The 15,711-nt window shown below is 45.7% G+C and overlaps 1 protein-coding gene across 1 annotated transcript in view; it reads left to right on the forward strand.

The window, feature by feature from the left end:
• faah (fatty acid amide hydrolase) overlaps positions 1 to 15,711 on the forward strand; it is a gene marked incomplete at its 5' end in the record, with an annotated part of 35,183 nt that overhangs the window by 16,933 nt on the left and 2,539 nt on the right. Inside the window, 6 exons of the mRNA XM_083648307.1 lie at positions 8,420 to 8,519; positions 10,696 to 10,739; positions 10,826 to 10,865; positions 10,957 to 11,065; positions 13,072 to 13,217; positions 13,943 to 14,099. Coding sequence (XP_083504433.1) covers positions 8,420 to 8,519; positions 10,696 to 10,739; positions 10,826 to 10,865; positions 10,957 to 11,065; positions 13,072 to 13,217; positions 13,943 to 14,065 — 562 coding nt within the window. The 3' untranslated portion in view covers positions 14,066 to 14,099. The remainder of the gene's footprint in view (positions 1 to 8,419; positions 8,520 to 10,695; positions 10,740 to 10,825; positions 10,866 to 10,956; positions 11,066 to 13,071; positions 13,218 to 13,942; positions 14,100 to 15,711) is intronic.

The raw sequence follows: 15,711 nt of genomic DNA on the forward strand, positions 1-15,711 counted from the left end.
ATGAGCCTGCCAGAGCCTCTGAAAACATCAGTCACATCAGCCGCACATTCCATAGTGGGTCAAAACAAACGGGGCGGGCCAAACTTGGTCAGCCATCTATCTATATATATATAAGTTTGGCAATGTGGGGCCCTCTTGATACAGGCAGGCCCTGTTTGCCTGCCTTAACGCGTGCCTTATGCTCTCGTCGCTGCAGGGACGAGATATATATATATCTATATCTATATTAGGGATGGGCATTTCTAGCAAAAACACTATTCGAAATTCGCTGGCCAAAGTCGACTTTTAATCGATATTCGGAATTTTTTTTAAAAATGTAAAAATAATTAAAAATGTAAAAAAAAAAAAAAAAATGTGAGTGAAATGTTGCATTGTCTCCCCTGATTCTAAGTCTAAAGGTCCTTACACATCAAGAGTGATGCGAATATACGGCACGAAATTGCGATGCGAGTTTTGACCCACCTGTCAATCACAGCCACAGATGTGTACACGTTGGAAGCGAATTTCTGAAAAATCGAACGTGGTTCGAAAAAATAAACACCGCAATAACGCTCAGCGAAACTTCGTCGTCGGTATGCACGGTTGCATTGACTGATATAGGTTCGGAAAATATTATTGACGTGCGAATTAATCGCACGAAAAAAACGTGCTCGGTGTGTAAGGACCTTAAGGCTTTATTAACACGTTGAGTGCCAATGACGAGATATCTCGGCTTACAGAATCCAACCGTTGAGTGCCAAAGACGAGATATCTCGGCTTACATCTTTTTCAGTGGTTTCCACTAGCTGGCGCCCTTGGGCAATATGTGAATGTGGATCCGACCTCTCCCGCTGCCCCGGAAGTACTCTAACAAAGATTTCTATATAAGGAAGGCGGGATCGTTTGATCGGCGTGGGTTGATAGTAGGTAAGTTGAGATACAAAGAGAGACAGCATTAGTAGCGATTTATAGATAGAGAATTTCAGCAATTTAGCAATTTAGAGTCAGATTTAGAGCGAGTTGGTTAGCGTAGTTGATTTAGTTTGTTAGTTGTTAGTACAGTAGTAGTGTTTAGTATAGTCTTTATAGTAGACTTAGTTTAGATACTTAGTTAGCGCGTAGTTACAGTTAGTGTTCATTGTAGTTAGCTTAGCACATTTAGCGTTAGCGTCAGTTCATTTTAGTATTTAGCCTTTATTCTAGTTCAGTTTATTCTAGTTCAGTTTGATCGAGTTGGTAGCCGGTAGATTAGCCTTATTTCAGTTCAGTTTGAGCTAGTCGTAGCAGTAGTTGTTTTATTTCAGTTTAGTTGGGAGCGGGTGGCGTGTTTGTGCCATGCCGGCCAAACGCAAGCGGTCTTCGGCGGCCACACGCAAGCGATCGGCCGATCAGAGATCACTGCTGGATTTCTTTTCCGTCCGAAACGAGCTTGTGCCGGAGACCGATTCCGAGGTCTCGGATGACGAACGGGGTGAGCCTCTGCATGTCGCGGCTGCGGCTGCTGGGCTGACTGATGAGTCCGAGTCGAGTGAGCTCACGTCTTCTCCAGACGCGGATTCTGAAGAAGAATGGGAGCCATCCAGGAGCGAAGCTCCAGAGAGAAGTGGTAAGACGATGTTTGAGATGACTTGTGTAACTTGTGTAAATGTAATTACTATGACTATACAAAAGCCAGCAGTCAGTCAATTCATTTTACTGAATTTCAGACTCTGAAGATGAGCCTACTGTAGCCAGCTGTAGCGGTACAGCATCTGGTGCCACAGCCACTGGTGCCAGGAAAATGGGTAAGATCACACTTCAGAATCAGGTTTATTTTCACATCACAGGTTCCAGCCAGAATTCAGTACCACACATAAAAAAACACTATTTTATGGTAATTATGTATTTCTATAATTTGCAGATTGTGGCAGTGGAGCTGGAAGTGGGAAACGGCCTGCAGGTCCAGCCTGGTGTGACGTTGACTGGGAGCCAACCCACATCCCCTTCACAGCAGAACCGGGTCCTCATAGTGGTGGTGCTGCTGCTAAACCAGTTGACTTCTTCCAGCTCTTCCTGGACGACGAGCTGCTCCAGGCCATTGTAGTCCAAACTAACTTGTATGCACACCAGTGCATCAGTCAGGTCAGTGAGGCTCTGCCACATTCAAGGCTTGGGAGGTGGAAGGACACTACAGTGGCAGAACTCAAGAGCTTCTTGGGACTATACTTCCTCACTGGGATCGTCAAGAAGCCTAAACTGGCCATGTACTGGTCCACAAATGAACTGTATGCTACCCCCCACTTCAACAAAACCATGTCTCGCAACCGCTTTCAACTGCTAACACGATTCCTCCATTTCAGTAACAATTTTGATGTTGATGGTGCAGACAAGTTGTTCAAGGTCCGGCCAGTTTTGAACGACCTGTTAGAAAAGTTCAGAGCAATGTTCACACCGAGTCAAAACATCAGTATTGATGAGGGGATGCTCCTGTGGCGTGGGCGGTTGGCATTCAAAGTGTACAACCCACAGAAACCCATAAAGTATGGGATAAAGTCCTACATACTCTGTGACTCCCAGACAGGTTACTGCTACAGTGTGAAGCCGTACTGTGGTGAGCGGTCCACCCTAGGCGAGACGGTGGAGTTCCTCCTCGGGGACTTGGCAGGGCAGGGTTACCACCTATACATGGACAACTACTATAACTCTGTTTCAATGTGTGCACAGCTGCTGGAGTGTCAGACCCATGTCTGTGGCACTCTGAGGAGGAACAGGGGCGAGCCACCTGCTACCATGGTCACCAACCACACCGTGAAGCTGGGGGAAACGGTCATGCGCCACAATGGTGGCACCATGGTTCTGGCCTGGCGAGACAAAAGGATCGTGAAAATGGTTTCCACTCTGCACGACGACACGATGGAGACAGGTCAGGCAGAAAGGCAGCAGAGAGAGGGTCCCACACACAAAACCCAAGTGTGTTGTAGACTACAACAAGTACATGAATGGGGTCGACAGATTGGACCAGAACATCGCGTACTATCCGTTTGCCAGGAAGACATCCAGGTGTACGGCAACCATTTTAGGGCATCCTCGTCAGTCAGAGTATAGGCTATCGTTCCTCAGTCTAAAGCGTTGTCAGTTGTCATGTCTCCTATAGTAAACCGTCGAGTGTGCTCTGAAACACCTTCAGTCCTCACACGAAAACGCTGTCATTCCTCCTGCCTCACTAAAAACGTTGTCGATCCTCCTGCAGACTAGTTGTCAGACATCACTCAAACTAGCTGTCAGGCATCACTCCTCACGTCTCACACAAAAACGTTGTCGATCCTCCTGCAGACTAGTTGTCAGACATCACTCAAACTAGCTGTCAGGCATCACGCCTCACACAAAAACGTTGTCGATCGTCCTGCAGTCTAGTTGTCAGACATCACTCAAACTAGCTGTCAGGCATCACTCCTCACGTCTCACACAAAAACGTTGTCGATCGTCCTGCAGACTAGTTGTCAGACATCACTCAAGCTAGCTGTCAGGCATCACGCCTCACACAAAAACGATGTTGATCGTCCTGCAGACTAGTTGTCAGACATCACTCAAGCTAGCTGTCAGGCATCACTCCTCACGTCTCACACAAAAACGTTGTCGATCGTCCTGCAGACTAGTTGTCAGACATCACTCAAACTAGCTGTCAGGCATCACGCCTCACGTCTCACACAAAAACGTTGTCGATCGTCCTGCAGACTAGTTGTCAAGCATCACTCAAACTAGGTGTCAGGCATCACATGAAAACGCTGTCATTCGTTGTTTTTGGTTGTTCTTCCGTGTGGGGAAAGAATGCCTGTGAAGTTAGCAACAATTTTTTACAACTTCACTTCCGGTTGAATGCTTTCTGCCTTTCAAAATAAAAGCACGTGTTTTTTTTATATTTACAATAGATTAAAGTAGTAATCTATGAGACCCAATAGAATTAACATAGTAACACTAAGAGGAACATCTAGTTTAATTGACAATAGACTATATATATATTTATATATACCGTATATATTTATATTTCTTGAAATTCTTTCAACACAAAGACCGGAAGGCTAAATTTGGACACATGTAAATTAAACATAAAAAGTTAAATGGCTTTAAGGTAGATTCCTAGGATACTTCTTTATTGAATGGGAAAGCTTATTTAATTATTTAATGGTAAACTGTTGTTCCATCAGGCATAAGATATCCAAACAATGTAGGGTGTGTGCAGAAAACATTTGACTTCTCCAATAGCCTTGGTTATGGCCTCTTGGAAGACATCCAAAGAATAGCAAGTAGAGGTGATACACATTAAGCAAAATGGAAGGTTTTGGTCTTGTGAAGTTATTTGCAAAATTTAGATACACAAGTCATGTGTATGAGTGATGACGTCAGCTGCAGTTAGGAAGAAACAGTTAAAACCCCCAGTTCCATCAAAACATTATTTTCTATCCAAATAAGTAAACAGTTTGACGGTGCAGTAGTTTGAGTGCTCTCCTATTACAATTTATTTATTTAAAAAGACAATGTATCTTTTCCATTTTTATTTTCAATTCTTGTTTTTGTCAGAGGTTAAGACAGATAATTCACCAAAATTCAGTATAACAGTTGTCCTTTGTAGGTCAATAACAGGTGATTATAATCCATTGGCAGGTGATTACACTCAAATGACAAAAGCAGCCAATGAGCTGTGTATTGTGAAGCACCATATTGGTAGGAAATGCATGTGACATCATGGAATGCTATGAATAGGCTAGGCTACAGTTCAAGGCCCAAGTGTCCAGATTAAAGGTTCATTTTAATACAGTGAGTAATCATAACACAGTGGAATTTGACTTTGTCCAATATGCATATCAACTCTCCCATAACTTTTCGAATGACTGAGATAGTATATAGAGTATTTTAATCTGTTATGCGTCTAAAAGTAAAATGTGAGAACAAATGGCATAACATTCCACAACGTATTTTGTACAGTGACATTCCAACAAGACCATAAAAATAAATACTTTCCCCTGTGTTTCATGAACAGAGATTAAAGTAACCAAATAAGTCAAAATCTCAAAATACTTGATACTCATTTTCATCACGTGAAGGCTTTATGTAATTTCAAAACGTTAAAAGATGCAGAGTGGCTGGCTGTTATCAGGACCATCAGAGAGAGGCAGAGTAGCTGGCTGTTATCAGGACCATGAGAGAGGCGGAGTGACATATTTACTTGAAAGTGCAGTCCATTCATTTAGAAGTCTGTGCAGCAAAGATGTGTGTGATGTCCTTTCAACCCGAATCTCTCTGACCAATCAGTTGTCAAAAGTATAGATTCAACCCAGATCGTCATGTTTACTGCCCAGTGGGGGTGGGGGGGGAGGAAAGCGAGTAGACCTGGCCCGATACTGGCGTTGGAAATGAGCCTATACACCTTGGTGCTTGGCCTGCTAGCGCCCTATGTCAGCCAGCTGAATGTATATTGGCCTCTGCAAATGTAGATGGTCTTGCAATATCCCTTTCTTCCATGGCAGTGGTGAGACTATCCAACAGTATTAGATATCCAGCCAGACACTCATCCACTGACGATGACAATTCAGCATTCTGAAGAATGGCCTCTGCTGCATGCCTAAATTCCACATTTGCCACCAAAGATGGTTCCTCGACCTCACATGCTTTCCCATTCAATAAAGAAGTATCCTAGGAATCTACCTTAAAGCCATTTAACTTTTTATGTTTAATTTACATGTGTCCAAATTTAGCCTTCCGGTCTTTGTGTTGAAAGAATTTCAAGAAATATAAATATATATATATAAATATATATATAGTCTATTGTCAATTAAACTAGATGTTCCTCTTAGTGTTACTATGTTAATTATATTGGGTCTCATAGATTACTACTTTAATCTATTGTAAATATCAAAAAAACGCATGCTTTTATTTTGAAAGGCAAAAAGCATTCAACCGGAAGTGAAGTTGTAAAAAATTGTTGCTAACTTCACAGGCATTCTTTCCCCACACGGAAGAACAACCAAAAACAACGAATGACAGCGTTTTCATGTGATGCCTGACAGCTAGTTTGAGTGATGCTTGACAACTAGTCTGCAGGACGATCGACAACGTTTTTGTGTGAGACGTGAGGCGTGATGCCTGACAGCTAGTTTGAGTGATGTCTGACAAGTAGTCTGCAGGACGATCGACAACGTTTTTGTGTGAGGCGTGATGCCTGACAGCTAGTTTGAGTGATGTCTGACAACTAGTCTGCAGGAGGATCGACAAAGTTTTTGTGTGAGACGTGAGGAGTGATGCCTGACAGCTAGTTTGAGTGATGTCTGACAACTAGTCTGCAGGACGATCGACAACGTTTTTGTGTGAGGCGTGATGCCTGACAGCTAGTTTGAGTGATGTCTGACAACTAGTCTGCAGGAGGATCGACAACGTTTTTGTGTGAGACGTGAGGAGTGATGCCTGACAGCTAGTTTGAGTGATGTCTGACAGCTAGTCTGCAGGAGGATCGACAACGTTTTTAGTGAGGCAGGAGGAATGACAGCGTTTTTGTGTGAGGACTGAAGGTGTTTCAGAGCACACTCGACGGTTTACTATAGGAGACATGACAACTGACAACGCTTTAGACTGAGGAACGATAGCCTATACTCTGACTGACGAGGATGCCCTAAAATGGTTGCCGTACAGGTGGCCCTTCAAATTTGTCATGTACATGTTTCAGATGTCTTTTTATAACGCCTTTGTTCTGTACAAAGCTAAACACCCAGCTAAACGCCAGAGAAAGTGTAAAACATTGCTGGATTTCATCCTGAGTGTTGTCGGTGCATGGACCAGACCTGTGGTGGGGGGTGGCGGGGAGGAGGTGGGGGCTGGCTGGGAGGAGGTGGGGGGTGGCGGGGAGGAGGTGGGGGCGGGGGGCAGTGACCAACCTGCAACCATGCCCCGGCGACCATACCTGGACCCTCAATGCAGGCTGGAGGTCAATCTAGCGGGCCATGTAATGGTCCTCATACCAGCCACACCCAAAAAAGATGCCCCAACGAGGAGGTGTAGCGTTTGTGCAAAGAAAGATCTTAGAAGAGAGACACGCTACATGTGTGTCAAATGTAGGGTCGCATTACACAGGGGTAGCTGCTATGAGGAGTACCACTCAGACAAGAACCTTGCTCAGCGGCGCTGGCGCTGAGTAGGCATGGGTCGTAAAAAAAAAAAACCTGCCAGGGATTGTTTTTGCTCTTTGTTTGATTGTTTGCTAGCTAGCAGGAATACATAAAAAGTACCTGCCGATTTTCATGTAACTTTGTGGATGGGTGTAACATGGGCCAAGGAAGTACCCATTACATTTTGGAGCAGTTCTGGATTCGGTGTACGAGCCCAAACCGGTTTGATCACTAACCGAAAAAACCTATAAAAAAAAAGAAACGATAAAAAAAAAAAAAAAGCTGAGTGACCTGTGGTCTGCTCTTGTTTTGTATTTATTTTGACATTTATTTATTTTATTATTGTATTATTCCTCCATTATTGAAAACAACTATTGTTCAGATGTCTGATGTCTCACTGATGCCAAAAATAAATGGTTAAAGTGACTGTTCTGCCTGTTTGATTGAATTTCACAAAACTGCATTTTTCTCAGCTTTCCTTCTCAGACGCTGAAACCATGCTGTATTCAACGGCTAATATCTACATACTACAACTCTACAAACTAACTCTTTTAGACAGAGAAAGCACACATTCTATTAGTTCTTTTTAGATGATTGGTGTTCACGAAGTCCTAACAGAAAATAATCCTCGGCTCTTGTAAAATGAGCCAGAATCCTCAAAAACCCCCCTGGCACAACCTACCTACAGCATTGAAAAAACGACTGGCACTCAATGTGTTAATTAATAGAAAAAGCTTCTGCTGTGGATTTTTAGCTCAAACAAGCATTGCACCACTGAAGTAAAGAACATGTTACATGACATTGACATTTTCGAAAATAAAAAACAGTTTTGACAATCATGAGTGGTTCATTAAATATTTAGTAGGCTCAGGTCTGAGTGCCAAAGGGGTGCCAAAGTCACCCCCTCTCCCTCTTCATGGGATTTCATCCGCCATTCATTTTTCCATAAACCTTGCTTAAAATGCTTATAAAAATTGTTTTACTTGCTCATACCAAGTGATTCGACTATACTTAGAATCAGGGGAGACAATGCAACATTTCACTCACAAAAAAAAGAAAAGAAAAAAAAAAAAAAAAAATCTTTGAATTTCGACTTCCAATAATAAAAGTCGACCTTGATAATAACAACGATTATTCGGAAATTCAAAATTCGATGCCCATCCCTACTCTATATCTATATATATAAAAACTACTACTCCAAATCTGATACAGCATTTTACAACTGCATCTAGCAAAGGGCTCATTTGCTCATTGTATCAAAAGAAGCAGAGTTTGTCAGTTGTCTGTTCTTGCTGTTGTTTTAGGAAGGAAGATGTTGTGGACCCCTGTCTCTCCTCACAGGTGTTCACTTACTCTCTGCCTGGCTCAGTGAAGAAGCTGCTGTCCATCCTCCTCAAGCCACTCGTGAGTTCTCACATCAATACAGCCTCAGGGGCCATTCACACCAAAAGCCTTTTTGGAGCTGCCAGCGTCTTTCTGCAATTCATTCTCTATGTAAGGACGCGCTAAACGTGCTCCTCTTTTAATGAACGTTTAAACGCTGGTGGCGTCTCGCCTTTTTTGGAGGAGCGCTGTGGGCGTTTTTAAGCTGAAAAAAGTTGAACATCAGGGGCCGGTTGCAACAACTGGTCTTAACTATGCCTGGTCGTAACTCCTACGTCGGTCTTAGTTAAGACCAGTCTTTAGAGTGGACTTACGCCTGTTGCACCAACAGGGTTTACGTCTGGTCTTAACTACGCCGGTCGTAGCGATGCGCGTCCATGTGAATTGCCAGGGAATGCACCCTGATTGGATGATGTGTGCCTCGCGACCTGCTTGGGGTGCACTGTGCCACTACGCTCTCTCAGCCACTACTGTAAGTGCATCACTACACTACACTCCTCCCACCCTCCCTCGCTCCGGGGGGAAAATGGAGGCGATTGAGCCAGACAGACAGTCTGAATGAAATTGAATGTAACGTTCCCAATTCTATGTATTAAATTCTAAAAAAATTAACGGCAACATTTGGGAAGGCTAAGCCACACAACTAGTTCGTTGTAATCTAACATCATGCTTCAAAAGACGGAGAACTGGCTGTGTTACGACGATGACGGTAAGGACTCAAAAAGGTCTCCACTGATAAGACACGGAGATCTCTGTTACAGGCAGGCGCTACGCCTCCTCCTGACCAGGCGTAGGAGTTACGCCTGGGCGTAGTGAAAAGAAGGCTTAAGCCGTCTTGGTGCAACCGGCGTAGCTGTTAGGTCGTAAAGTTACGACCAACTTAGCTTAAGACCAGTGTAAGACCAGTTGGTGCAACTGGCCCCAGAGGAAAAGCGCGCTGCTCGTCTTTTCCACTCCTCCTACCTTCTCTCCTCGCGAGGGATTCTCAACCTCCGCTGCTGCCAGAATTGGCAATAATCTGGCTTTTATGTTGACAGTGAACAACATCAAACAGACAAAACCAGCTGGCTACCGTCCATGTGGTCGTTGTGCTGCTATCTGTACTGTGCGCGACTACAGGGGGGAACAAAACGAAATACAAAAAAACTGCTCCGTGCGCTGTGTTTTATGCACAATGTCCTTTTTTTTTCTTTTTCTTTTTCATGTTTTAAATTTGTATAGAACACAAACAAGACAAACAGGCTCAGACACAGGGCAAAGAAAGGAAAAACAAAACACAAAAATATAATCAACATTACAAAGTAGTGCCGCCAGCCACCTAAGGTGCTTATGTTCTTGTAAACGATATACCTGGGATCTCACTCAAGGGGTCTATGGGAAGCCAGCCGGGCGAGTCACCCGTCACCCCTAGCCTCGTTGAGGTAGACCAAAAACGGGTCCCAGATAGTCACAAACTTTCTAAGTGCATTGGTTCTCAGGAACCTAAGTCTCTCCATGCGTATAACAGAGGTCATGTCCGTCAACCACAATTGGAAAGAGGGTGGAGAGGGAGATTTCCATTACTTCAGAATTTGTTTTTTGGCAACAGTTATCCCCAGTGTCAGAGACTGTTGCACAGCTGTAGGGAAGTTCAGAGAGGACTCTGAGCAGCCGAAGATGGCGAGTTCTGCCTCTGGCTGAAGGGCCACCCCCGTAGGCCTTAAAGTACCAGTCAAATATTCTGGCCCAGAATCCCGTCAGTGAAGGGCAGAACCAGAAGGCATGAGACAGTGTGCCCTCCTCCGACCCTTGACATTTTTCACACAGTGGTGAGCAATGGAAGCGCTCTTGACATGATTTTCATAACGTTCTGAGTGAAAAAAGCGCTTTTGGTGTGAATGTCCCCTTAACTAGAAATATAGAATTCTGCCTCATTGTCTGGCAAGCGCCCAAATAAACAATTGACAGAGACAGCACTTCAAATCAACATTTGGCGTAAACAACAGCAATGACAATCAAATCATCTAACATTATAGCAAATTGAATACATAGAATAGAGTCAAATCAAAGTGTTTCAGTGCATGGTACTGTTAGTCCACTACAGAAGCTACAGATGCTTCTGAGTAGAAGATGAACTTGCACAGATATTGTATGTTTCATCCATAATGATAGTTGACTATGTTCTCTATCCTCTTCTCTTCTCCATCTTCTTTCCCAGTATCCTCGTATCGCTGAAAGCCTTGCTGGTCTCCGTGGAGTTGGGTGAGAAAAATCTAGAAGTTGTTTAGATTGTGCTCTAGTCTTTGTTAATGTACCTAACTGATCCTCTCTCCCTGTCTTGCTTTTAGGTCTGTTGCAAATCTGTGGAAACAGCATAGCAGCGTTGAGGTACAGACACACCTTTGAATGAGTTCTGACCCAGCTGTGACTGGCTTGTCCAGCAGTAATGCCTGAGCATGTATGTGTTTGTTTTGATCAGGACTACATCCAGGACACTATAGCAGAGTGGAGGATTCGTGAGATGGACGTGCTGCTGTGCCCCATGCTCGGACCGGCCTACAACTTCTTGTACTGTGGCCAGCTCACCTGTATGATCCACTCCTCATTATCTAATAATATATATAAGCTCACCTGTATGATCCACTCCTCATTATCTAATAATATATATAAGCTCACCTGTATGATCCACTCCTCATTTGTGTGTTAATATAGTATAATAATAATAATAATAATATATATAAGCTCACCTGTATGATCCACTCCTCAGTTGTGTGTTAATATAGCATAATAATAACAATAATAATAATAATATATATAAGCTCACTTGTATGATCCACTCCTCAGTTGTGTGTTAATATAGCAGTAATACCCATAAGTCCTTGGTAATAATGCACAGTATACTGATACGGTGCACTACACTGCACGGTGGCACACTACACTGCACGGTGGTGAACTACACTGCACGGTGGTGCACTACACTGCACGGTGGTGCACTACACTGCACGGTGGTGCACTACACTGCACGGTGGTGAACTACACTGCACGGTGGTGCACTACACTGCACGGTGGTGCACTACACTGCACGGTGGTGAACTACACTGCACGGTGGTGCACTACACTGCACGGTGGTGCACTACACTGCACGGTGGTGAACTACACTGCACGGTGGTGCACTACACTGCACGGTGGTGCACTACACTGCACGGTGGTGAACTACACTGCACGATGGTGCACTACACTGCACGATGGTGCACTACATTGCACGGTGGTGCACTACACTGCACGGTGGTGCACTACACTGCACGGTGGTGCACTATACTGCACGGTGGTGCACTACACTGCACGATGGTGCACTACACTGCACGATGGTGCACTACATTGCACGGTGGTGCACTACACTGCACGGTGGTGCACTACACTGCACGGTGGTGCACTACACTGCACGGTGGTGCACTACACTGCACAATGGTGCACTACACTGCACGGTGGTGCACTACACTGCACGGTGGTGCACTACACTGCACAATGGTGCACTACACTGCACGATGGTGCACTACACTGCACGGTGGTGAACTACACTGCACGGTGGTGCACTACACTGCACGATGGTGCACTACACTGCACGGTGGTGAACTACACTGCACGGTGGTGCACTACACTGCACGGTGGTGCACTACACTGCACGATGGTGCACTACACTGCACGGTGGTGAACTACACTGCACGGTGGTGCACTACACTGCACGGTGGTGCACTACACGGTGGTGCACTACACTACACGGTGGTGCACTACACTGCACGGTGGCGCACTACACTGCACAATGGTGCACTACACTGCACAATGGTGCACTACACTGCACGATGGTGCACTACACTGCACAATGGTGCACTACACTGCACGATGGTGCACTACACTGCACGATGGTGCACTACACTGCACGATGGTGCACTACACTGCACGGTGGCACACTACACTGCACGGTGGTGAACTACACTGCACGGTGGTGCACTACACTGCACGGTGGTGCACTACACTGCACGGTGGTGCACTACACTGCACGATGGCACACTACACTGCACGGTGGTGAACTACACTGCACGGTGGTGCACTACACTGCACGGTGGCACACTACACTGCACGGTGGTGAACTACACTGCACGGTGGTGCACTACACTGCACGATGGCACACTACACTGCACGGTGGTGCACTACACTGCACGGTGGTGCACTACACTGCACGGTGGTGCACTACACTGCACGGTGGCGCACTACACTGCACGGTGGTGAACTACACTGCACGGTGGTGCACTACACTGCACGGTGGCACACTACACTGCACGGTGGTGAACTACACTGCACGGTGGTGCACTACACTGCACGGTGGTGCATCAGGTATCAATGGGTTAACGTCCTGGTTCACTCCGGCTTCTCCCTCTTTGTCTGCTCTGTCCAGTGAGTCTGTGTGCACTTACTGTTCAAATCCTGTCATACCCATAATGGTGGTAAAGAGCGCCCTCTTGGGTATTTTTGCTGTAATATAAAGTCTATTATAATACATTGAATGTAGTGTTACATTGTTTGTCTCTCCTGCCAGGTGCTGTGTCCTACACCATGCTCTATAATGTCCTCAACTTTCCCACCGGTGTTGTACCCGTTTCCACGGTAACGGCCGAGGATGAGGAGGAACTCAAACACTATAAAGGCAACTTTAAGGACTTTTGGGACAAGTTATTCAAACGGGTGAGAAATCAATCTTAATCTTAATTACCCCCCCCACCTTCTAAATTCATTCATTTTATATCTGTTTATAAACTATAAAATATTTACAATTATTGCTACTGTTTTCTACTGTATAATTCTTGTGCCTTTGCCTAATTGATGTCTCTTCTAGACTAAATCTTTCTAAGAATTGTTCCTATTTGCCCCATTAAATTTCCTACACTGATTACACTGATTTAATCTAGTATATTCTACTGTATATTTGAATTGTCTGATTGTTTTTCTATTTTGCGATTGCATTTGTGTATTGTTGAGGTCAGCCTTCTGCAGTGAAGCTCGAAGCACTCTGTACTTAAATATAGAATGAGATATTGTGTTTCCTTTATTGGTCTATATGATCCTTGATTGGCATGAGTGTACTCACCTGCCCTGTTTTCTCTCCACCAATTGGGATGAGTTCTGCTGTATATGAGTGCTCCTCCTACTTCCTGCTCCATTCTGATGAAGCTCCTTCTACTTCCTGCTTCGTTCTGATGAAGATCCTTTGTGTGATCGAAATGTTAATAAATGACTGACGTGGGAGCGTTATTCAGTGTGCGTGCGGACATTACTTTATTTTTCAAGTTGATCGTTTTTTTTGTCCTGCACCTGATACACTGAGCTGATGTGCACGCTCTTCTTCTTCTACATAATCGGAGTATTCCTCCCCTGCTGAGTGGCTGCTGTGACTGTGTGTGTGTGTGCAGGCGGTGTCCGGAGCCGAGGGTTTGCCTGTGGCTGTTCAGTGTATCGCTCTGCCCTGGCAGGACGAGCTCTGCCTGCGTTTCATGAGGGAGGTGGAAGAACTGGTCAAACACAACAGGAAGTGACAGAAGAACAACATCAGAGACATGGCGTCTCCTGGTATGTTTTAGCTAACTTTGCTTGGGATACAGTCTGTGAATGTCAATCCACCAAAAATACCCAGGGGGCAAGACCCCTCGCACACACTGCAGTGTGTAGACGCTAACTCCCCCTACACACTGCAGCGTGTAGACGCTAACTCCCCCTACACACTGCAGCGTGTAGATGCTAACTCCCCCTACACACTGCAGCGTGTAGACACTAACTCCCCCTACACACTGCAGTGTGTAGACACTAACTCCCCCTACACACTGCAGCGTGTAGACACTAACTCCCCCTACACACTGTAGCGTGTAGATGCTAACTCCCCCTACACACTGCAGCATGTAGACACTAACTCCCCCTACACACTGCAGTGTGTAGGGGGAGTTAGCATCTACACGCTACAGTGTGTAGACACTAACTCCCCCTACACACTGCAGTGTGTAGACACTAACTCCCCCTACACACTGCAGCGTGTAGACACTAACTCCCCCTACACACTGTAGCATGTAGATGCTAACTCCCCCTACACACTGCAGCGTGTAGACACTAACTCCCCCTACACACTAACTCCCCCTACACACTGCAGCGTGTAGACACTAACTCCCCCTACACACTAACTCCCCCTACACACTGCAGCGTGTAGACACTAACTCCCCCTACACACTGCAGCGTGTAGACACTAACTCCCCCTACACACTGCAGCGTGTAGACACTAACTCCCCCTACACACTAACTCCCCCTACACACTGCAGCGTGTAGACACTAACTCCCCCTACACACTAACTCCCCCTACACACTGCAGCATGTAGACGCTAACTCCCCCTACACACTGCAGCGTGTAGACACTAACTCCCCCTACACACTGCAGCGTGTAGACACTAACTCCCCCTACACACTCCAGCGTGTAGACACTAACTCCCCCTACACACTAACTCCCCCTACACACTGCAGCGTGTAGACACTAACTCCCCCTACACACTAACTCCCCATACACACTGCAGCGTGTAGACGCTAACTCCCCCTACACACTGCAGCATGTAGACGCTAACTCCCCTACACACTGCAGCGTGTAGACGCTAACTCCCCCTACACACTGCAGCGTGTAGACGCTAACTCCCCCTACACACTGCAGCGTGTAGACACTAACTCCCTGCAGCGTGTAGACACTAACTCCCCCTACACACTAACTCCCCCTACACACTGCAGCATGTAGACACTAACTCCCCCTACACACTGCAGCGTGGAGATGCTAACTCCCCCTACACACTGCAGCATGTAGACACTAACTCCCCCTACACACTGCAGCGTGTAGACGCTAACTCCCCCTACACACTGCAGCGTGTAGACGCTAACTCCCCCTACACACTGCAGCGTGTAGACGCTAACTCCCCCTACACACTAACTCCCCCTACACACTGCAGCATGTAGACGCTAACTCCCCCTACACACTGCAGCGTGTAGACGCTAACTCCCCCTACACACTGCAGCGTGTAGACACTAACTCCCCCTACACACTAACTCCCCCTACACACTGCAGCGTGTAGACACTAACTCCCCCTACACACTAACTCCCCCTACACACTGCAGCGTGTAGACGCTAACTCCCCCTACACACTGCAGCGTGTAG

The sequence above is a fragment of the Poromitra crassiceps genome, assembly GCF_964638095.1.
Source record: "Poromitra crassiceps genome assembly, chromosome: 12".
NCBI lineage: Eukaryota > Metazoa > Chordata > Actinopteri > Beryciformes > Melamphaidae > Poromitra > Poromitra crassiceps.